The sequence below is a fragment of the Amblyomma mixtum genome, chromosome 3, assembly GCF_055824585.1.
Source record: "Amblyomma mixtum isolate Tamu chromosome 3, ASM5582458v1, whole genome shotgun sequence".
NCBI lineage: Eukaryota > Metazoa > Arthropoda > Arachnida > Ixodida > Ixodidae > Amblyomma > Amblyomma mixtum.
This window is the reverse complement of record NC_143014.1, coordinates 219,202,391-219,226,088: the sequence shown is the minus strand read 5'-3', so window position 1 is coordinate 219,226,088 and position 23,698 is coordinate 219,202,391. Positions and strand designations below refer to the sequence as shown.

General features: G+C 49.8%; 1 protein-coding gene across 1 annotated transcript in view; it reads left to right on the top strand.

Annotated features, from left to right (window-relative positions):
• The window catches only part of LOC149353725 (nose resistant to fluoxetine protein 6-like), a 52,258-nt gene extending 44,524 nt beyond the window's left edge, over positions 1-7,734 (top strand). The window contains exons 12-16 of the mRNA XM_089582753.1: positions 480-602; positions 1,481-1,601; positions 3,545-3,734; positions 5,527-5,669; positions 6,826-7,734. Coding sequence (XP_089438879.1) covers positions 480-602; positions 1,481-1,601; positions 3,545-3,734; positions 5,527-5,669; positions 6,826-7,038 — 790 coding nt within the window. The 3' untranslated portion in view covers positions 7,039-7,734. The remainder of the gene's footprint in view (positions 1-479; positions 603-1,480; positions 1,602-3,544; positions 3,735-5,526; positions 5,670-6,825) is intronic.
• The last annotated feature ends 15,964 nt before the right edge of the window (positions 7,735-23,698 follow it).

Here is a 23,698-nt window from a genome sequence, read left to right as displayed (position 1 = left end):
TAGTGCCTTACGGTATAGCAAATGTGAAAGAGGCAAAAACGGTGGCTTTATAGACTTATATATATATATGGGTGTGTAGAAGAGCTGAAATCAACTCAAAGAGGTGCAATACGGATCAAGAGTACAGACATGGAATATGAAAAATTACTTTCAAGGAGATCATCGAAGAACGAACATGTTTGAGCCGCCAGGAAATTTCACCAACTTATCGCGCGTTCATGTGTATCCTGAGTGGTCAAGGCATTTTTCATCGGCTGACGTAACTGATCTATTCTATCACTTACTTTCATGATCAGTTTCTCGTGGTGTGATATGGAATGACGCAGTTCTCTTATGTGGCACCAATCTCGCACAAATTTCCCTACAAACTCTGTGCCGCATAATACGAAGGTGGCGTCCGGTAAAAATTACGCTGATAAAAGAAAAAAAAATGAATCGTTGCCGTTTGTTTCGTTATACATCACATGAACGTTGCACAGCCGGAAAGCGACGACGCTAGGAGCGCTGGCCGCGCTGTCTCTGCTGGCCTGCTTCATCTCAGCTTGGACTGTGTGCGACTCAGAGATTACGCCATTCATGATGCTTCCCGGCTTCAAAGCGAGGTGAGGGCGTTACGTGTTATCTACTCTACTGGTCAGACGTGTGCATGTATTATAAAATAACTGTCTTGATTTCATCTCCACTGGACCCTGCCGTACACTAACTGCGCTTAATATGCACATTTCAACGTCCTCACCTTTCCAGCCTTGCTGCTCATCCAAGCTGTAAAAGCGTTATAAGTACGCAGAACAGCCCCCTTGGTGTCGTCTGCAGTCACACTTGCTTCTGATGCTTCTACCTTAAAATGCTTGTAACTTCCCTTGTACAGTGCAAGCGCATACCGATAAATCCAAGCTTATTACTCCTGCCATTCGGGCTCCGTGGCCGAGTTATCTAATGGCTGGTTCTGCCAAGTTATCAAACTGAGTTAAAGCTGTGGTTGTTGAAAACATGCTTTTGTTCTTTTCTTGCACAGGATATTAATTTCCAAACAAAACACGCCGGCTTCCGGCTGGGGACCTGAAGTGATCTGCATTGTACACGTTTCTCAGAGCTGGTCACGTTAAGTGCACCGACAACAAAGAAGATTCAGAAGCGAATGAAGTATTGCGTGCAGTCAGGGCCAGAATAATACGGAGCTCGCTTCGGCGATCACACTCCTTTTACAACTTTCATAGCAAATATTAGTAGATGTTGGATGAAATGAAAGCGAATTCTGCAGTAGCGCTCGCGCTTAAAACCAAAAAAATGTCATATTTTACCTACAAAATGCGCAAAAGAGATACAGAACCAGACGCATGTGTTGTACTAGTCAGGGAGCGCACGTACGACCAGGCTCAAAATAAGCTGGTCTGCGTATTAAGCGATCGTATGCATGCTGATAAGGGTATAATTTTAAGTTTTATTTCATATACTCCCTCCTTGCCCTCTTTCATTTCAGCGTTATGCTTAAGACCTTGAACACCTTCTACATACGCCCTTCATATCACGCCGTGTGCTACTTCAGTGGTTGCATGACATTCCTTATCATGGACGATTTCAGGCGTCTGAAAATGTCGACGGTAAGTTACAATTAATGAATATAAGTGCCGCACCAGGAGCATCGCGCAATTAATATAGATGTAGATAATATAGATAATATAGAGCAGGGCTTCCTGCCCTTTTTGCACTAATGTTCGCTGCTGGGTATCAAGGCGGTTGTGCAGAAAGCTCGAAGCCTTAGTTTGGTTACCACTGGCGCATTTTTACATCAGTATCTCCTTGTCTGGAAAGCAGTGAATAAGCTGATGTCGGAAACGGAAGAGCAATGAAATCTTTGTTTTTTTCCCGGTGTGCGTATTGTTCGTACGAAAACCTAATGTAACGTCAACGCAAGCTGCTCCGACACATTTAGTGCCACAATACAGGAAGGACGAATCGTATGAAGGCGCCCAATGGCCCGTAAAGCAATTCTCGTCAAATATCTGCGTACTTCTTCTGTTTTAAGAGGTATTTACCATGACGCCATAGCAAGAATTTAAGCAATACTTCAGAATAACAAAGTTACAGGCGTCGCACTCAAGCGATTTCGTCTTTTTATTCGCAGGCGTGACCTCACCATGCCCTCTTTCTCGTAAGGGGATCATGATCTTCAGCAAACTACCTTTCTTTTATTTCTTTCGAGGAGGGGCGATCCTATGGTAAAGGTACTCTTGCACGCCCAAACTGCACCTGCACCCTGCTGGCTCTTCAAAAGAGCACGGGTTGCAGTGTTAGAAAATGTAAAGACCGAACATTCTTGGAAGTTGCAAAGAAACGAATGGCAACGAGCAGGCGACCACGTGCCGGACATAGAACGTGACATGCTAGTCAGGGTGGTGGGCCGATAAACATTATTGGGCATGTCTTACAAAGCCAACGAAAAGGGCGCACTTTAAAAGCGCAGTTACCGCCCTTTAAATTATTTTTTGTGCTGCCAACAATTCTTTGCGCGCAAAGCGTAGGAAGCGCGCTTACCGGTCTCGTATACCGACTGGTCGAGCCTTAATGAGAAGACAGTGGGAAGTTTTGATGGCTACCTGGTCTTCTCATGGTATTAAGGATTAGAGCCTAGTTTGCGATTGCGCAAAAACGCATAATGTTTATCGACGAATATAACAGGAATCGAATGATACAGTCTTCATAACCGGTAAGAGTGTCAGAAACATGTCTCTAATGTTAACCTCGTCTAACCGGAGCGCCATTTCTTCTCCTTATTGAGCTGGTACGCGGTTTCGCCCTTTCGCGAAAGTGCTAAGCACTCATGGAGATGCTCAATTGCTAAGACACTGCAGTAGAATTTTCAACATTCCGGTGATCTAACGTGCAGTGACATTTGAAAGTTCCCAAGTGTTACCAGAATATTTTCGTGTAGCACATGTTCTCCAGATAGTGGCAGTGATTTTCTTACGGAGTGCGCCTATCAGGCACTGCTACGTCTCCTTGTCTAACAATGAATTCATTTTTCTAAGTTCTAAAGCCCTCAATGCTCTCATGGAAAGGAGGAAAGTCCCCAAGAGTCCGCTGTACCCATTTAATGCTGAAAAAGATATTTAAGCTACTACTTGCATCATCAGAAATCATTCCGCAAAAACCTTTAATTCGAGATTCATTGGAGGTGGCAACAAACGCAGTCGTGCCAGGAACATCGATAAGCTTGGTAAATTAACACTTCCGGAGGAAATCACGAAGAGAGAAGCTCTCTATGAGCTATTTGCAAGCGAAACAATGAAAATTAAGATAATGTCTCGAATCTCTTGTACTGACTTTCATAATAGACGTAAGTCTTTCAAACCGATAAAAATTACGCACCATACTGACGGATGATTGCATGCAGCGCCTTTACTGCACCTGGGCTTCCAATGTAACGTCACGCATGGCTGCGTAGCTGAGAGGAGTAGAAAAACTGAGATAAAAATTAACTGCACCGGGAGCGGATGGCATTATGGGCCATTAAGGCTGTTTCACTCTTTTTCATCTATTCCAGGGTATAAAACTAGCGGGATGGTGCGCGGCGATCAGCTGTTGCCTCTGCGTCGTCTTCATGAAGATTCCTTGGTACAAAAGCCCGGACCCTACGTCCCTACTCGTGAAAATGGTGGCAACCGTCTCTGACCGCTTCCTTTGGTCAATTTTTCTTGCCTGGACCACGCTTGCTTGTTCCACGGGCAGAGGTGGTAAGATTGCTACAGTATGTCTCAAAAGAGCTGCAGTGCTTTGTAAAACCACTGACTTTGTCACCATGTCGAGCTTGGAAAGCTAGTCGCGCTTGGAACGGCTCACAACTATTGCACTCAGCCGCGCTCTGCGCGATCAATATAACAAATACTCAGCAGGCAAGGTATCCCTTAGGACAAGCCATTCGCGCAAACGAATACCTTCGCGAATTCGGTCTTTGGGTAGGTTGAAAAACCATTAGATACAACAATATCGTCAGTCATTTATGACAACGAATGTGCAAGTGCTTTCTTCGCAATACGCAGTCCTTGGGCAAAGGTTAAAGGATAAAGGCAAGTGAGAAACGAAACGGCTTTGCGCTCGAACGCATCTTGTCATTTCTGAGTTACTTTCACCATACGGTGTAATATGTAACAATGGTTTCCCTTCAGTTCTGTTACATTTTTGTCATTCGACACGCTCAAAGGTAGATGCCAGTCCTAGGAGGCTGTGACGCCACAGAACGAGGAAAAAGATTCAGAATAGAATGAATTTTAAAAATTCAATGCTATACCGGCTCCATAATGATCATGATGATTTTGTATTGCATGCAGCCAACAGCTCATCAAGTCTTCCGCATTAAGACGGTGATTGGGGAGCACGGCAGTCCCTGTACCAGCAGCAAAGGGTGACAAAAATAAATATTAAGGCCAAAGCCTTTACTGCCTCATCGTTGTCGACAAAAGGTTGACGACAGAAGGTTGTTAGCAGAGGTGTCACGCTTTTCTAGTCAGGCCAGAAACAAAAAAATCTTTGTGCATGATGGAATTCGAACCACCATCCTGGCGTTCCGCAGCCGAGCGTGCTAATGGCTACGCTACTCTATGCCAACGCATATGTAGTTCTCCTTGTCCAGGACGCTGGAGAGCGTTTGCAGAAAGGCGTCGAATCACACGGATGCCTCCCAAACGCCCTCCAGTGTCTCCAGCGTTTAAGATTCGGAAACAAATGTGCACTTATTAACACCTTAACCACACATCAGTGACACAAGCAGCAACACCGCGCTTAAGGCTTTCGCCTCACCGCACTTTAGGTCAACAAATTGCCCCCCCCCCCCTGAATTCTTTTTAATGTAATTCAAATAGAATAGGCACCCTCTTCTACGATCAAGAAAATTTCAGCGGAAACCAAAACAAGTTTTGCGAAGTGCAGAAAAACCTATAAAAACCACATTTCGGTTAAAGCCTAGTGTGGAGAAGAATTAGATCGATCGTATTTCGCGCATGCGATGTCAGGCAAAAATTATTGGGCTATCAAAATGCGTAATTTGGAAGTATGCACTGGGAAAATACCTTCATTAGCACAACAAGCGTTGTTTCAAACGAAAAAAAAAATGTGACGTATTGTGCAAACTTCGATGACGCATTTAGGTGAACAATTCTTTGAGACAACGAAAGGGATTGCAAATGCTTACAGAGGCCTGCGACGCTCTTCTTGGCCCGCACTCGTGTCTTCAAACAGGAACAACGACCAGAACGCGAACCATGGGTGAGCGCCAATGGCGCTGGCACCGCTGTCAAGGTAACGACGTGTGCAGCGTCGAGTGGTGCATTTTAATTATCTAATTGGGCCAAGTACATAAAACGTTCGGTTGGTAGGGCAGGCTGGAAATCAGTACTGTACCGCCGCAGTCACCTTCACAACCATCGTCTAATCAGAACGCGCTATGTCAAGTTTAGCTCAGTTGCTGAGCTAGAGAAGCGATTAATATGACTTCGCAATGCTCTAACGACGGGTCTTCTGTTCTCGCAGGATTTTTCGAGCGGTTCCTATCGTCGAATGTGTTCGTGCCCCTGAGCAAGCTTTCATGCGGCGTCTACCTCATCCACTTCCCTTTCATCTTGCTCTTGCTGCATGCGTCCAGGGAACGTCTATACCTTTCGCACTTCAATCAGGTGACCGCCTCTGCCATGCGCGCTCTGCTAAACGTCAGAAAACAAAAAAAGAACATTCTTTTAAGAGGGCAGCTCCTACAGCAAAAGCATCAGCGCAAGCTTCTTCGGACACTAAAACCGACGCGCAGAAAACCATGTGAAGGTTTGTTATGCCACCTTAGCTGGAATGCCAACAACCTTCTTGAAATTCTCTTTCGGTCCACCATTCTCAATCCCATTAGGGTATTTTTCTTTTCCTCAACTAATCTCGATATTACACAAGCATCCCCTGTTAGCACAGAAACTAAAAACCTCGATGTGAAATTCGCATTTCGATACCTCGATGCGACTGAGGCTCGCATGCTTAGCTCTCGTTGTCGTGAAGTTAGCGACTAAAGAATAAACGAATCTGTGCTCCGCAGGAATAAGCGGTGTAACCATGGAAATCCGCTTTGCATTATCTAGGTGCGGTGGTTTAAGAACTAGAAAAGGCACGCACAAGGTGGCGATCACGGCAGTTGCATCCACGTTCCTGTGATTGTGTATGCATCGGCCACAACGAAGTCAGCATTATTACGTGAACAGCTAGGCCAAGGCGTGAATTTTCTTTGGACAGCGTGTTGCTAAGCGACCATTTCACGTGTATGTTGCGCATGTGCTGCTAAAAAGAACTCTATCTCCCACAGTTACGGCATATGTTAGATGGATGGACTTGAAGGAGCATGGGAGAGAAGCATGGCTAAAGCATCAAGGAGGTTCCTACTAGTAAAAAGAGGAGGTAAAATGATTTGGACTGCGAATCGGATAGGTGGATAGCACTCAATTAGGCAATCCCTTAACTTCGAAGGTTGAGGAGGAGGTGTTTCCTATTTTCTTCTTTTTTTTGAACATTATAAGCCACCAAAATAAACCTGCAAATGGTTAGTATTCTTCCTTCCCAGACCACGTATGTTGTGATGACGTCCTATATATATGAATGCGTTATTTTTCTGCTAGTAATGAACAAGTTTACCGCCAGAGATTTCCCTGCATGCTCTTCTGCGCACCGTCCGTTAGAACGGCTCAACTTTTAGTAAGCAGATGGCGGGAACTTTTATAATGGAATTCCTTGTAGAAGCTGCATTGTCTCTCTATATTGCTGACAAAGGGAAAACATTTTTACTTTATTTTATTTCAGCTGACTCTGTTTTTTGGGGTGCTGACTTGGAGCTTCCTGCTAGCGTACTTGGAGTTCCTGATTTGCGAGGGCCCAACAGCAACCCTGGAGAAGTCGGCTTTTCGAACCTTTACCCGAAGGGGAAAGACTGCGCAGCGCAACCAATTGCATCAGGCGGGCATAAACGGTGCATCCGCGGAGAAGCCCGAAACCAACCATGTTCATTCGGAATAGCTATATTCTGAATACTGGTCTTCAGAGGCGATTTCCACGCCAAGGAAATCACTCACAAAAATATACTGCCCGCTGGTATCACCTAAAGGGTCACCAGATAAATTTCAGCTCGCAAGGCCATAACAGTCATCATTCTTGCAACTTGAAACCAAAATCATCATTCATATGTTCGGCTTTTATTAAGAGACGGTGACGTTATAGCTGAATAGGGCAGGAAAAATCTGAGCTTAACGATAAGAGGGCGCCAGCCAGGGTGCACCGCTATCATCAATGTATATATATATATTTTTTAGAGAACAGTTTTGTACATGATGGATGAAACCGAGATGAGAGGTAGACCTTAAGTAGTTGTCATAGCTATGACAAATATTAGGTTGCATCCCCCATCTGGATTTCATCAATCATTCACAACACTTGGTTCATAGTTCCACAGAAGGTGAGTATTAGCATGGACCAGTAAATTGTCGAAATAAAATTAGAGAACCTGAAACGTGAATTGCTCTGTCTATGAGGTTCAGAGCGAGGCTAGCACTACTAATTCCTCCTCTGCATCACATTTGTACAGATTTTCATGGCATTACAGAATAGTTTAGGGGACGTGTCAGCCCACCCAACTTTACTATTTGCTAATCATGCTCGACGGGGACATTGGTTATGCGTAGCAGGATAAAGTTCACACCTTAAACATTAGTTAGGTTATTATCCCACAGCTCCTCTAAGATATTTCCAAAGAATTATGGGCTATCGAGATAAGTAAAAAATAAATTCTGAACATGTTTTGCTTGGCTTCTTGTGTTCGTTTTCGTTTGGCGTTATCACTGTTTGTGATGGAGCCACTTTGCCTACAGTTTAAGCAATACAAGCTCACAATTACCATGCGCATATAGGGAAACAGCGCTGGAGTTTCCCCGCCTACCATCAACGCCGCCTAGCGGCCATCGCCGCACTTCATAACAGGACGAATGGAGCTACCGCGTCTTGTGTTGCGGAAAGGCAACCTAAAAAAACGCCAAAATCATCGCCATACCGCGGCGTTTACAGGTGCCACATTGAAGAGGGCTACAAGAAAAGTGTTTTCTACTTGTTTCCGTCGTTGCCGAGTGAATAAGCGGATACAGTGATAGATTCGGGCGGTTGGACGCGTATGGAAATCCGCATGCGGCTTACTTTTTCGTTGCTTTCTAATGAAAGGTTTAATTTGCTTAATGCAATGCGGCTTCGCCACTCGTGGCGAATGTAAGTTAACATGTTTACTGAGCTTCTAGAGCAGACAGCAAACGGCGTCTGCCAGCCAGCGGCTGATGCCCGAAGAAGCAAGTAGTTTGTCAGGAACGCCAAGCGACGTAATGCGCGCCACCCTGCATGTGTTGACTTTTTCCCACGCAGCATACCACTGCTTTAAGGTAGTTGAGTGGCATAAGTAAGCTGTACACTCTAAGTACAATTCGCGGGGTAGGAGTTGCTGGCTCCATACAGCAGCTGAAATCTACATTGCTTCGCAAAACCGGAGCGCTTTTGTTTTTCGGTTGCTTCAATGTTACCGCTTGCTTGCGCACGCAGCACGAAAACTTTCATGCGGTATTTGTTTCAGGATACATGCTAATCGCCAACGATTAAATAGATTTATTTGTTTTACAACGAACACATAAACACTTTTTCTGTATTTAAATGTGCTGGTGCAGGCTGTGCTCCACGATGACACTTCGCTTTGTTAAGGTAGGTATGTTAACGTCTGCATGTACGGTGCGCTTATTTTTGACCGTGGCAGGTGTACTAAAGGGACAAGGGAAGCATGTTGAAGCAATCACGACGTCATGCTATCAATGTCACACAAGCCACATATTTCGCATTGCGCGACACGCAGGAACTTGTTTGTTTCTAGTTTTGTCTCAATCAATATTTAATTGCATGGCACTGAATAGAACAACTTCCGATGCTGAATAATTTTTGGCTTCAAAAAGAGAGCGCACGTGCTCAGGCCGACTATTCTGCCACAAATGGTCACTGTGTCGTCGCCGCGTAGTGTGACTTTTGAGGGTGGCTTGCTAACGCCGTGAATCACAGCAGCGGCATCTTTAGTGTACTCAGACCAAACCTTCAGGGAAATTATATATAAGATACACGTGCGGAAATCACGCGTGCTGTTAATCTCGAAAGCATATAGAGTGGGAACCTCGATGAAACCTTTGTAATAGCCTTCATACACGATCATAAAATATATTACACTACGCATGTATTGAGGAGCAAGGACAGGCATTTGCTTCGCGCCCAGTTATGAATACATAGCCTTTCTCTCAAACACAGGTGTATGTGTTAGAAATTACGACGCACAAAGTAGAAACAAAGTGGACAGATTCTGGCCTGGCATAGTAAGATACTCGCGTAGTTTTTCGAAAGCACAAAAAACAAATGTTGAACAGGCCTACTCTGCGTAGCGCATGTAGAGGGCGGAAGTAAACATGCATGTTAACCTCGTGCATTGGCACGAAGCTTATTTGCTTGATAGCGTTCCTTTACACGCGTGCACATAATTTGCCGTGAAAATGCTTCGGCCGGTGACAGGAAAATTGGAGCGACAAACAAAAAGTACTAAACAGGAGTTTTACGCGGAAACTAAACGATCAAATGCTTCCCACAGTGCTGTTAAAGCAGGGCCGCTATAAACGTTGGAAAGCAACTGCGGTGATCAAGTCATGTCGCTAAACTTATCTCGAAAAGGTCTTGCTTTTCGGAGCAGTAAAGTTGTGACAGAAAGTCTACGAAGGCAACAGAAGGTTGACGATCGAACGACCACACCAGCCACACTTCAGCGGCTCGTCTCCTCCGTCCTACTATGTGGTTACTGATTTTAAAACCAGATGGCGCTGGGTGTCAGATTTAGGAAGGCCCCGTGGGCAGCGCAGGTTCCCTATACAGCTTAGAAGCGGTGCACAATTCTATTTCTACAGATGCGCGTTTACCAAACGGTATTAACAACTTCGCCTCGCTTCCCTTCAGTTCCAGTGCGTACGATGCAATCACGGAAGGGAAAAATATTCATAATAGTCATTGAGAACGACGGCTATCGTTGGAGAAACAAAGAGACGCAAAAAAAGCAGAGAAAATAATCGCCTACTAATACATAATAAAATCCACGAGGGTGCACTTAAAAAATCTTTACTGCGAGCTACCTGTTCGAATCATAGACTTACGAAATGGCGCACAAAGGAGACCCATTTTCCACATACAGGTGGCTCTATCCTTGAACTTAGAATCCGCGCTGTTTTAGCATGGTGCGAACACTGCAACGGAAACACGAAAAAATGGGAATATCAAGCATTACGTATCTTTCTTTAAAAAGAACACACCGAGGAGTTTTTTTGGAGCGGTGATATTTGGATTGACTGCCGCACTGTGAAATGCTGGAATACACAAGCAAGAGATGTTTAGATAATGAAAGGCGTATGTGGAAGCATCCTCTATCATAAACCTTCGGTCTGCCCACTTTGGCTATCGCCTTTCTCACCCTACACCCCAAATCAAAGGCAGAATGGCATGCTGTCAGTTTTTAAACGCTGGCTAAATTACCTGCAGCTTTAATAAAAAGTCCTCCTCTCTGTAGCTTACTCTCTGTATATACGCAGGAGCAGTATCCAACGTCAGCTTCGCCGCAGTGGCTCAGTGGTTACGGCACTCGGCTGCTGACCCGAAAGACGCGAGCTCAATCCCGGCCGCGGCGGCCGAATTTCGATGGAGGCGAAACTCTAGAGGCCGATGTGCTGTGCGATGTGAGTGCTCGTGAAATAACCCCAGGTGGTCGAAACTTCCGGAGCCCTCGACTACGGCGTTCCTCATAGCCTGAGTTGCTTTGGGACGTTAAACCCCAACAACCAAATTAGTATCCAACGTCAGACTTTTTTGAAATGCCAATGGCGGGTTACTAAGCGCTATCCGCCGTGAGCTCCCGCTGTCTTTTTATCAGTTTCTTTAGAAAGATGGGATGCGCGCATTGAACAATCACAAAAAAGAAGACGGGACGGGCGCAAAATTGCGCCCGTCCCGTCTTCTTTTTCGTGATTGTTCAATGCGCGCATCCCATCTTTCTAAAGCAATATGAACCAACTTGTCCAACAACGCATCCTGATGAATTACATTTCTATCAGTTGTTTTCTAAGTTCTAAGGGCCATGTGAGATGAGGGTGAAATGGGAAATTATTCTTTTTTTTTCCCGGGTGTTGTAATAGCTGCTGCCATTGACAAGCCGTTACAGCAGCTGGGAGTAAGCGGTGTGAGGCTGCCGAGAGCTGGCTGAAAGAAGTTTCTATTCCGCCATTCCAGCTGGTTTATTCGCTTCCTCTCCTCACAACTGCACGGGCCCTTATGAAATTATGTGCTGTGTTTCTAATTTATAGTCTATTTTTCCTAAGGGTACTTCCACGAGAATTCGAAACAGCCGAAATATTTAACATTTTTAATTTTGTAGGTCATTTTTTATATTAATTTTGCACGCAGTGTTCAGAACGCCAAAATGGTGTTTTTTTTTTGTGGGAACTCGAACATTTCGGTAGAAACACAGTGGGGATGAAGTCATGGCAGAAGCCGCGATATCGCGTAAAGTTCGCCGTATCGCAAGTTAGTAGTGACGTGCAAATTATCACATACAAGCCATGATGTATGAATTTTGAGGGCTAAAAGCAACGGCGAGAAACGCTACGCAAGGTTCGTTTCCGCAGTTTGGAGGAAGTTACTGCTTCGTCGATGAAATTTCCAAAAAAGCCACAAACCTTAAGTGAAGATGAATTTAAGCATATTTTTTCTCCGCGACTACGAGGAAGACATGCTTAAAACTTGCAGAGTCGATAACCATTTACTGGACAAAAGAAAGTACGCCAGCTTTCACTGTGTTATTCGCCGTCATCAGTGAATATTCCTTTGTTTTAAAAGTGTCAGAAACACTCAAAGTTTAATACACAGTCGTTTCAGCACTACTAAACGACCGAAATGCAGAAGCTGCGGCCGGGTTCGAAGCACCGAATTTGGTAGCAGACGCCGAATGGCATAGCCAGAGAGGCATAAGTGCCATTTCTAGTATAATAATTGCACTTAGGTAATATTATTCACTGATGAGTAAAGGCAGCACCGGTAACCTCGATGTCCGTTAAATATTTTTTTAACTGCTTTATGTCCAACACCTGCGAAATCATTGACCTTCACTCTGTTCATGTTTGTCAAAAAAAAGTCTATTCGCATGATTCTTCGAAGCCACGCAAGGGAAGCAACAGCATTTATTCCGATTCTAACTTATACGCATATTGCGCACTCCACTTAACATCAAGTTTTACACAGCGAAGAAAAACGTCTGAAACAACTCACCAGTTTCAAGAAACTAATTGACTTTTCGGGCTCAGAACACAGCTTCCGGAAACCTGTATTCCACAATTCAACCGACGCCGACCAAAAGTAAATTATATTCCTTTAAGAAATTCTGCAGTGACAGACCTCCAACACTAAAGCTTGTATTTTCCACTATCTCATTTTCTGCAGCCGACTAAGCTTTTTACATGTTATTGTCGTGTTTTTTTTGGTCTATAAGGGGTAATTTTTCTCAAACATACGCTGCTGCGAAATACAAAGCATATAGCTTTGAGAGGGCATTTTTGAATGTTGTTCGTTAACTACGTGACATGAGCTAAAATTTTGCGCTACGTTTTTCTCGTGTCCTTCTGAAGGGATCTTGGCACTTTTCCGGCAGGGTGATAAAAAACGTAGAGAAGCCAACATGCTGGCGCGAGTCCTCTGTCTGCAATTGGCTTTGATTCGTCGCCAGACTTGACGACTAACCAGAGAAGGAAAACCATAAAGCTGCCAGGCTAAACACGTGTTTTCACATGTCTATTCGGTTTAACTGCGTTAACACACTACGACTTGTTTCTTTTGCCTTTGGTGTCACTGCTGCCTTATAGTGCGCCTAGGGTGTTTCATCTAGAGTGTGAAATGTCGAAGGAACTTGCACAGGCTGCGAAAGAGCTGAGGAAAGAACGTAAATCGGAAGTTCAGGCATTGAAGGTGGTAACAGAAGGAAGCCTTCGAACAGAAGACCGCAGTTTTTATGCCGAACTGATCACCTGACAGATGGCTTATGGTTTTATGTGCGAAAGCTTAGAAGAAGCAAGTAAACTGCTCGAAGCCATATTCAACGAAAGCAAGACATTACAAAAAGAAAATGAACTACGGCAACAGGACCGCACGCTCAAAAAAGACATCGCAGAATGCCAAAACAAACTCGTCAAATCAGAGCAGTACCACAAGAACAAAAAGTTTGAAATCAAAAGTATCTGTGAAAAGCCAAATGAAAGCCTTCCTGTTATTCTAGAGAAGACTGGCAATCTATCGGCGAGCCCAAATCACAGAGGGATGCCGACATGTGTCACCGAGTGCGAAAAAATAAAGAGAAGAAAGAAACAAATATAATAGTCCAGTTCCATCGACAAAAGAAACGCGACAAGGCTTCGGATAAGGCGCGAAAAGAAAAGGCTCAGGACATCGGTTGTAACGACACAATCAGAACCAGATCCTGAGAAGGATAAACCTGTCTGCATCAATGGACACCTTTTCCGCTTTGTGAGTACGTTGCTGGAAAAGGCCGCGACGCAGGAGCACGAATTTGGCTGGCGGTTTGTGTCGACTAAAAATGGTAACATTTTCTCGCTCCTGAGAATGTTATTCCCCGTGATGCCGATCAATAAAGAATTCGATTTAATGAAGAACTGTGAAGGCGGTTGAAAGAGATGTGAGCGTAGTCTCTCTGGGTGCGAATGCCGAATTGCAGTGGCAGTTCCGGATCAAGTTTTTTTCGCTCTGTTTGGTGCAGTCATATTCCAAAGCAGATTGGTAGCGCGAGTTGCCATTTGCAATCGCAGTCACCATCCGGCGTCGATCCCGGATCGCTCCGCGGAACAACGATATTTGCAGATTTTACCGAAATCGGGAGATTTTACCGGAACCCCGCGTGTCGTATTCCTTTCCTTGCCCCGCCGTGGTGGCTCCGTAGTTACGGCACTCGACTGATGACCTGAAAGACGCTGGTTCTCTCCTTTTTGTCGTCGTTACGCCACTACGCGGTGGCCCGGGCAACATGGAAGGAATGTTTTTTACCTTTCTTTTTGGCATTCTAGGCCACGTGCAGGGCCTTCTCAAACGAAACGCGCATTGGTAACTTTCCCTCTAAATGTAATTATTTTTCATGTTGTTCGCGTCTGAATCAAAAATAATTATTGCATAAATAAAAACAAATAACACATGTCTATTCATTGTGAACGCTCTTTTGACCAAAAATGTTAACCTGTTTTGAATCTCTGGGCCTTTCCGATGTGAAACGACACGTTCTCATTAAGCCTAGCAATTCTGTAACTACGGAAGCAATCTGATAATTTGGCGCAATTAATTGCTGATAATTTGTGGCGCAGGCATCTTCAGACGAAGCGAAAGCTTCATGCATCTCTTGTTTGCCTTCAGCGTGAAAGACATAGTCGCGGCAAGGACGAATCGGTGCTGAAGCGGCAGGCCCCGCCTCGACGGGCGCCGCCACGTTGCTTGAATGTGCAGGTTTTCTTGCACCAAGCGTCCCCGTGGGGAAACACCCATTCCATTCGCAGAATGGGAGGCAGCGATCTCCACCGGAGCTACGCACTCCGTTCGTGATCCGGCGAAGCGCTCGCGATCTGCACTGGAATTCAACATTAGATTCATTTTGAACGGTGGCCGCCTAGAGCATTTCCCCGAAACTACTGCTAGCCCTTTCAGTGCAACTAAAGCACAGAAATGGTTTAAAATGTTTTATTTCCAGTTCGGCTAGTGTAGCTAATCAGTGCAGGTCATCAGTTGCTAAACCATTTGTATCTGCTATACTTAAACCATAAGCTACAGTTCTCGCTGGAATTTGTGCGCAAGCAAAACCAGTGCTTACCCAATCTTTTACTTTATGCGAAGCCTTACTCGTGTTTTTGTTAATGAAAAGCATAACGTGTACCTTTACCTGCAGAGACTTGTCATTCGCTGCTCCGATAAGCGGATCAAAGCTGGCTTTATATTTTCATGCTATAATGTGGTAATAATGGTGTAGTATGATATCGTAGCGAAGAATGAGACCCTTTTCATTCGATCTGTTCGTAACAGATCGAACAGCAAAATGCATCTCTGGAGACGACAAAACCGTACAGAGCATTTGTGGTTGTGCGCTTGTCGTTCGATGGCCTCTGCGTGAACTCAGTCCACGTGTGCTGACAGTACAGAAATATCTGTACGCCAGACATTTCGGAGGCGCACTCTGCGACACCAGCGTCGGCGACGACAGCGAACATGACAACAAGGCATGGCATTTATTTCAAGCGGGTTTTCCGAGAAGTCATGCCCCAGAGTTTCATCCATGTACCCGCTTCACTGAAAGGGAAGCTGCTGGGGGCCATTGTGATGTATGGGTTTCTAAGTGGACACAGGCCACCACCCACCGCGGGTTCGAGCTTCGCGCGAGCCAAGGGCCCCGATCAGCCGTCACCACACACGCACTGGGACACCGATGCGGTTCACTCAACCTCCGCTAGGAGGAGAGCGATTCGCCGCAAAGAAATAGGCCTCCAAGTTCACCAAGGAGACGTTTATTCACGTCGTCCTTAAGCAGTACACACACACTCAACCGTCCCCCCGTCCCGGGGGCGCGCGAGGAGCAAGGCTCCGCTGCGCGCACGAAGCGACTCGAGCAGTGCGCGCCGCTAGCACGCCGCTGCAGGAGAATGTCCCCGCGGCAGTGCTGTGATCTCTCTCTCGTGTCGACCGTTGGGCCGGTTGCGAGAGAGAGTGGGCAATAAACGCAAGGTACGCCTGTCGGAGGTCGCTGGACCCCGCTGGACAGGCTCGAGCCGCTGCAGGTCAGAGGACACGTGCGGGCGAGCTCGAGTATATGCACTGGTCCGAGCGGCAAAGGCCGGCACGGACAAACAGTAGCGTACGCACCTTACGCTGTCTCGGAGGGATCTCTCTCTGTGGGCCCCGCTCGGACGGTCGCGCGGCGCGCGGCCGCCCAAAGCGGGGTCCCGAATTCCCGCCAAAAGGCGCCAATGGCAAAGGCCCTTGGGGAGCCGGGGCGGAGCTGTGGCTAAATGACAGTGATTAGTCACCCAGCCGCCTCTCCACCGCCTGAGGCGGGAGCAAGGGAAAGAGGAGAAACAACGCGGGAGGCCGGCACAGCCGCGCAAAGGCGACGGCGGAAAGCCAGGATTCCCACATCCCCCTCTCCCCATTGGCAAAGCACGCGGCCAAAATAAAGAAATCAATACACAAAAAATAAGCTACACTTCAGTTCCGAAATAAAGAAATGAATACACAAAAAAAAACTAGCTACACTTCAGTTCCAGCCAGAACAACGTAAGAAAACAAAGGAAAAACAAGGCAAACAAACAAACACTGGCATACGCTTCAGTAAATCAAAACAGCTTGCAGATTATATACACGGTACACAAGAAGATGTGAATACAACTGTACAGCTATGTGACAGGTGGATGTCAGCCTCAAAGTTCGATGGCACGGCCCAGTGGGCTGGTCGGCGACTCACCGCTCGCAGACTTCAAGTTGAACGGGTTGGGAGGGCCGACGACTGATGGCGGTCTTCTTTCCGTTGATGTAGGGTGCGTTGATGACGACGGGGCCGCGGCAGAGCACTGACCTCGCGCCCTTGGACACGACATCACGTTCGGGCACAAGACAGTTAGTGCACCCCCTTCACGCCGGCTCAAACGGGCGAGGACGTTCGGCGGCGTCCTGATGTGTAACCTTGGCCACAGCGAGGGGTCCTTCTCATCCCCGCGCCCACTCAGAAGCACAGCGGCACAACTGACAGGCGTCGCCTTGGCTCATGGTTACGCGCGCTCACAGCCACAGTCACAAACACGCATACACCGGCAAGTGTGCGGACGCTGGTCGGCGACAACGATCCCCTCATCAGAAGCGTCCAAAGGCGCCGCGGCGAGGGTCAAAGGGTGCACTTTCCGCCCCCCATCGCCCCAAATGGCCCGCCAACTTCCCCTCCATACGGGCCGCACAAAACTCGCGCACCGCGACACACGGCTCCTTAACGAGCCAACCACCCACAGTCGGGCCGGAAATGAGAAAAGGCGCGCTGTACAAATGACACCTAATCCCATCTATTCCTTCTAGAAGATAAGAGCAAGCACGAGCGGGCTGAAGTTTGCCTATGTACATCTCGGTACGTTAGAACAAAAACAGACGAGCAAGCAGGAAACGACACTGGCTAGAAACTGACTAAAAACAAAACAAATAAATAAACTGATAAACCCACAAGGCTGGAACTGAGCATGCTGCAAAAACAAACAAAAAAAATAACACACTGTGCTTCACCTGGGTAGGGCCTGACGAGAAAGCTCGCCAGCTAGCTGAGGCTGCGTGCCTTCGGCTGCGGAAAAGTCCGCCGTCCGGCATCAATCACACCGGCGACCGTCGCCTCAGATTGTACCGGTGCTCCGTACGCTTGCGTTCCGCAGCACCAGTTGTGCCTTTGCGTTCGCCTTTGATACCAATGGGTACCGGCGCAAGCTCGTCAGACCGTGACGCGTAGGCCTTCAGGTCTGCGATGTGGGCACGGCTGGTTTTCCCCGTAAGGGGATCCTCCAGCAGGTACGCGAGTGGCGACCAGACTCTGACCACTCGGTACGGACCAAGCCACTTAGGAGCGAGCGAGGCTGAGAACCCCTTGCTCGCATCGCTAAGAACGTGGTTGCGCTTCAGGACAAGATGACCCACCTGAAAATTCAGACGGCGGTGCTTGCGGTCATGTTGAGCCTTCTGTTGGGCTCTGTCTGCCGCCAAACTCTGCCTTGCTCTGTTGAGAGCCCGATCAAGCCGGTCCCGAAGCGTCGACGCATAAGCAGAGCAGTCTGCCCGCGTCTACTCATCCCCGAGCTGGCTCTGCACGACGTTTGACATCGGATTCGCCAGCTCCCTCCCGAAATTGAGGAAGGCGGGAGAGAAACCAGTTGAGCGATTCTCAGCTGTTCGGATGGCGAACGCAAACTCGCTCAAATGGTCTTCCCAATCCTTTTGACACTCGGCAAAGGCCGCAAGCATTGGCTTGAGCGTTCGGTTGATTCGATCGGTCAAATTGGACTGGGGGTGGTTGGGTGAAGTGGTGTAGTGCTCGATTCTGAGGGAACAGCACGTGTTACCGAACACCCCAGCGGTGAAATAGGACGCATTGTCCGTGATCAGTCTTTCCGGAAAGCCGAACCGACAGAACACTTCCTGGAGTTTATCCAGCACCGCTCGCGCTGACACTTTCCGAAGGGGGTACAACTCAACCCATTTGGAAAAGTGGTCAGCGGCTACCATGAGGTAAATGAACCCCTGCTTGCTCCTGGGGAAAGGCCCCATCAAATCGCAGGTGGCCATCTGCCACAGACGCACACTGTCAATTGGTTTCATCATTCCAGGCGGCTTGCCGCCCCGTGACTTCACCGCTTGACAGACATGGCAGGAACGGCAATAGCGGAAAATGTCACGCTTCATGCCGGGCCACGTCACCGATTGACTCAGTTTTGCAAAAACTTTGGAGCCACTCAGATGACCGGCCAGTGGTTCGTCATGAGAGAATCGCAAAAGTGCGCCTCTTAGACTTTTGGGGATAACCACCTTGAACGGGTAGATGGACTCGTCATCGGTGGTTATGTACAGTCGGGGACAAAAGTCTCCGGACCACGTGTTTCTCTAACGAAGCCGATGGCTCTGCTATTAGTCGGTGGCTGGAGAGCACACTTGTGGAGGTAAGAGGTAAATTTTTGTCCTTTCATCTGCACAAGTGCGGTCTCCAGCCGCTGTCTAATAGTAGAGCTATAAGCCTCGTTTGAGGAACACGTGGTCCGGAGACTTTTGTCCCCGACTGTACTTCAGCACGAGCCCGTCATTGTCCAGCAAATATGAATCCCCAGGGTTCGCCGCGACACACGCTGGCTTCTTTCCCCCTGCGCCCGCTACAATACCAGTAGCGTCACGGCGCTCCGTCTCCCTGAGACCGTCGCTCACCTCGCGACAAAAGGGGTCATTTTGCTGGGCTTTCAGTAGCTCTTTACGGCTGAAAACGATTCCAGTCATCCCAGAGGGGAGCCTGGTCTCGTCCCCACTCAGGTTTGCAGTCAAAATTTCCGTTCGCGTCGGCAACTCCGAGGCGCTCACGAAGAGCTTTGCTTCTCGTCCGCTTTGCGAAGCGCTGCTTGCCTGGTTAGCGGAATGGGTTAACCTGTTTGCGGGCTCCCCCTCCTTGCCGCCCGGCGGCTCGTCCGCTGTTTCGCCCCCTCCGCCTACAGGCGTCAAGGCGCCGCTGGCGAGTGGGGCACGGGATAGCGCGTCAGCTACCACGTTTGTGCTCCCCTTTCGATACTGCACCGAAAAGTCGTAATGCTGTATCAAGAGAGCCCAGCGCGCCAGCCGACCCGCAGGCTCGTGGAGCCGCATCAGCCAACTGAGCGCACTGTGGTCTGTCTGCACCACGAATTGCGTTCCATCAAGGTAGACGTCGAATTTGCGCAGTGCAAACACGATGGCGAGGCACTCCTTCTCGGTCACGGAATAATTCCTCTCCGAGGGCAGCAAGGAGCGGCTGGCAAAGGCCAGCGGTTGCAGCACGCCATCGAATTCCTGTAGGAGAACTGCTCCTAAACCCAGATCGCTCGCGTCAGTCTGGACTACGAACTGTCTGGTCAGGTCGGGTAGCCTGAGCTGCGCTGTCTCGGCAATGGCACTAGACAGGAGGCGAAAGGATCGCTCTTGCTCGGGCCCCCATCGCCACGCTGCAGTCTTTCCCAAGAGCTTGGTCAAGGGTGCCTGCACGCGGGCACAGGACGGGATGAACGACCGATAAAAATTGGCCATTCCCAGAAAGCGGCGGAGGCCGCGTACGTCCTTGGGCGCGAGAAATTCGAGTATGGCTCGAAGTTTCTCCGCATCAGGCTCAATGGAGCCCTCGCCCAGCGTGAACCCTAGTAACTGAACCCGGGTCCGCGCTATTTGGGCTTTCGCAGGATTCAAAGTCATCCCAGCAGCCCGTACCCTCTCGAGCACGTCGGCAATGTGGCCTAAGTGCTCATCGAAGGTTCGTGAATAAATCACGATATCGTCCAGGTAGCACATGGCGTGGGACCATTTCGCTTCCCCCAGGACGCGGTCCATGAGCCTCTGAAAAGTCGCAGGACCATTGCAGAGACCAAAGGGCATACGAGTGAACTCAAAGAGCCCTCTGTGACACGTGAACGCGGTCTTAGACCGGTCAGTGTCAGCCATCTGGACCTGTAGGTAACCTTTGGAGGCATCTAGCGTGGAAAAGTACCGCGCGCTGCCCAGGTTTCCTACGATTGAGCTGATCGTAGGGAGCGGATAGGCATCCTTGCGAGTCAGCGCATTTAGACGGCGATAATCCACACACAAACGGTGGCTGCCATCTTTCTTAGGCACCAACACCACCGGAGACGCCCAGGCGCTGGACGAGCGGCGGATAATGTCCGCCGACAGCATCTCATCCAGCAACCCATCAATAACCTGCCTTTTCGCAAGGCTGACGGGTCTAGGGTTGCACTTCAAAGGAAGCGCGTCTCCAGTGTGGATCTTGTGGCTCACTAAAGTGGTACAGCCAGGTTGATCCGTGAAAAGCTCATCGTACTGACGCAATAGCGCTGTCAAACGAGCCTTCTGTGTGTCATCCAATGTTACCGCACAGGCGGCCAGCGGATGTGGTGCCTGGTCGTGCCGCGCCGCTCGGTCCCAAAGGGGAGGCTGAACGACGGAACGCTCGACACAAGGGCGTGGCCCTCTCCGCTGAGCGTGGCACTCTCCGAACGCCTACACTGAGCAGGCAGATACTAACGCCGATGGGCTAATGAACGGCTTAAGCTGGGAAAATGGTCCGTCGCGATAGCCGCCAATCGCAATGTCCACCACGATCCCGGTTTTCAGGAGAAAGTCCCGTCCGAGAATCATGGGCACTCTGAGCCCTGGGAGATGGATGAAACGCGTGCGTCTCGTCCGCTCTCCCCACCTGACAGTCAGCTTCGCGGCGCCAGCCGAATGGGCCACGCCTTTCGCAAGGTTGAATGCCGTACGGCAGTCCCACAAGCGCACAGAGTGCTTCTGCAAGTAGGACAACACCTCTTCACCGAACAAGGAAGCGCTGGCTCCCGTATCCAGTAACGCCGAAAATTCGCGGCCAGCAATGGTGACCGGAATAAACGGCGCGTGCGCATTAGCAAGGCAGCTTGCTCTGTACGCAGAGGGAATTAGCAGAGATTGGGCCGGTGGTCCCTTTACGATCGACCCCCGCCGCCGTTTCCCTGCCCCGCAGGAGGCCTGGCTACGGTGCATTCTCTTGCTAAGTGGCCCCTCTCTTGGCAGCGGAAACAGCGCACACCGCCGCGAGCTTGGTCGCGGGACAATGGCGCCTCTCCCTGCCTGGGTCCGCCCGCTGCACGACCAAAGGGTCGGCCGAGTCGGGTTTCCCCCTCCGCTGTGCGTTGGAGCGCTTGGCGCCCCTCAGCACGCGCTTCAGAAAACGGTGCAGCGCAGGCTGCCCGTCTCCCGTACGAGTAGGGATCGAGAGCTCTGTCGCTCAACTCCCATGAATCGTTTTGCCCGCTAACAGCTGCAAAGGCAGGTTGTGCGGGTGGTCGCCGGTTGGGTAAGGGCAAGGCCCCTCTCCATGCACAGCGTGGCTCAAGGGCCTCGCTTGCCGGCGGTGGCGGACGATAGGCGCGCGCGGCGAGAATGTCGCCTTGAATGCGCTTTGCCTCGGCGGCCAGCTCCTCCAAATCTCGGAATCGGCCGCCGCGCAGGTAAGCCGAAAAGGTCGGATGTGCCTGCCTGATCGTCCTTTCGACACGCTCCTCGTTCGAGGCTCTGGGCTCGGCGATTGAGAAAAGGTCTTCCATCGCACGAACATACTCTTGCAGCGACTCATCCGGAGCCTGAGTACGGAGCTCCAGCTCTCGCCGCATCCTACGCTCGTAGTCAGCGGGCAGGAATTCGCGCAGGAATGCTGCACGGAACTCCTCGAGAGTCGCTGCCCGGTGGCTAGAAAGCCGATGCCACCGAGCTGCCGTGTCAGTCAGCGCTGCGGGGATGATGTGTGCAAGCACCACCTGCTCAGTGAGACCCATAGTTCTCTGATAATGGGTGAGGGACTCAAGGAAATCCCGGGCACTGAGTAGGTCATCATACCCGCGGTATGTTGGCATGGGCAACTTGACCGCGGGGTGAGACAACTTCGACATGGCCAAAAGCGTCCCAACAGCCCCTGACAGCGAATGGATCATCTGGGCAGCACTGGCTAGCAGCGCCTGCGCCCCGGCCTCAGTGGAGGCTTGGGCGGGCTGCACGAACGAGGGAGGCAAGGCTCCTAGTTCGATGAGCGGCGCGGTTTCCACAGGGAACCGGGCCAGCGCCTCGCCGTTCCCAGAGCAGAATTGACTGCTCGCGGGGCACGGCTGCTGCTGTTCGAAACTGCCGTTTGCGGCAGCGTGACACGAACTGCTTTCGCACGGGGCGGAAAGCGTGCACAGCTGAGGCATGTGACCAGCGGATGCACCGCAGGGTGCTTCCGATACAGCTGCAATGGGAGCCGCGTGATGGACATTTTGGGTTGTGTCGCCGTAAACCCCAATGGGGGCCGCGGCCAACCACGGTGTCTGGCTATTCGAAGGAACAGCAGCCAGCGGATCAAACGACGCTACAACTCCGTAGGGAGCCGACATGTAGCTGCCGAGTGCCCCGCTGGGGGTGCGCAAGCGTGATCGGCAAGGCGACCTGCTCGGCTAATGTGCCATCAAAGGCGTAAGCGCCAATGACTTATCACGTTGGGCGCCAGTTGTGGGTTTCTACGTAGACACAGGCCACCACCCACCGCGGGTTCGAGCTTCGCGCGAGCCAAGGGCCCCGATCAGCCGTCACCACACACCACTGGGACACCGATGCGGTGCACTCAACCTCCGCTGGGAGGAGAGCGATTCGCCGCAAAGAAATAGGCCTCCAAGTTCACAAAGGAGACGTTTATTCACGTCGTCCTCCAGCTGATACACACACACTCAATAGTCACCCCGTCCCGGGGGCGCGCGAGGAGCAAGGCTCCGCTGCGCGCACGAAGCGACTCGAGCAATGCGCGCCGCTAGCACGCCGCTGCAGGAGAATGTCCCCGCGGCAGTGCTGTGATCTCTCTCTCGTGTCGACCGTTGGGCCGGTTGCGAGAGAGAGTGGGCAATAAACGCAAGGTACGCCTGTCGGAGGTCGCTGGACCCCGCTGGACAGGCTCGAGCCGCTGCAGGTCAGAGGACACGTGCGGGCGAGCTCGAGTATATGCACTGGTCCGAGCGGCAAAGGCCGGCACGGACAAACAGTAGCGTACGCACCTTACGCTGTCTCGGAGGGATCTCTCTCTGTGGGCCCCGCTCGGACGGTCGCGCGGCGCGCGGCCGCCCAAAGCGGGGTCCCGAATTCCCGCCAAAAGGCGCCAATGGCAAAGGCCGTTGGGGAGCCGGGGCGGAGCTGTGGCCAAATGACAGTGATTAGTCACCTAGCCGCCTCTCCACCGCCTGAGGCGGGAGCAAGGGAAAGAGGAGAAACAACGCGGGAAGCCGGC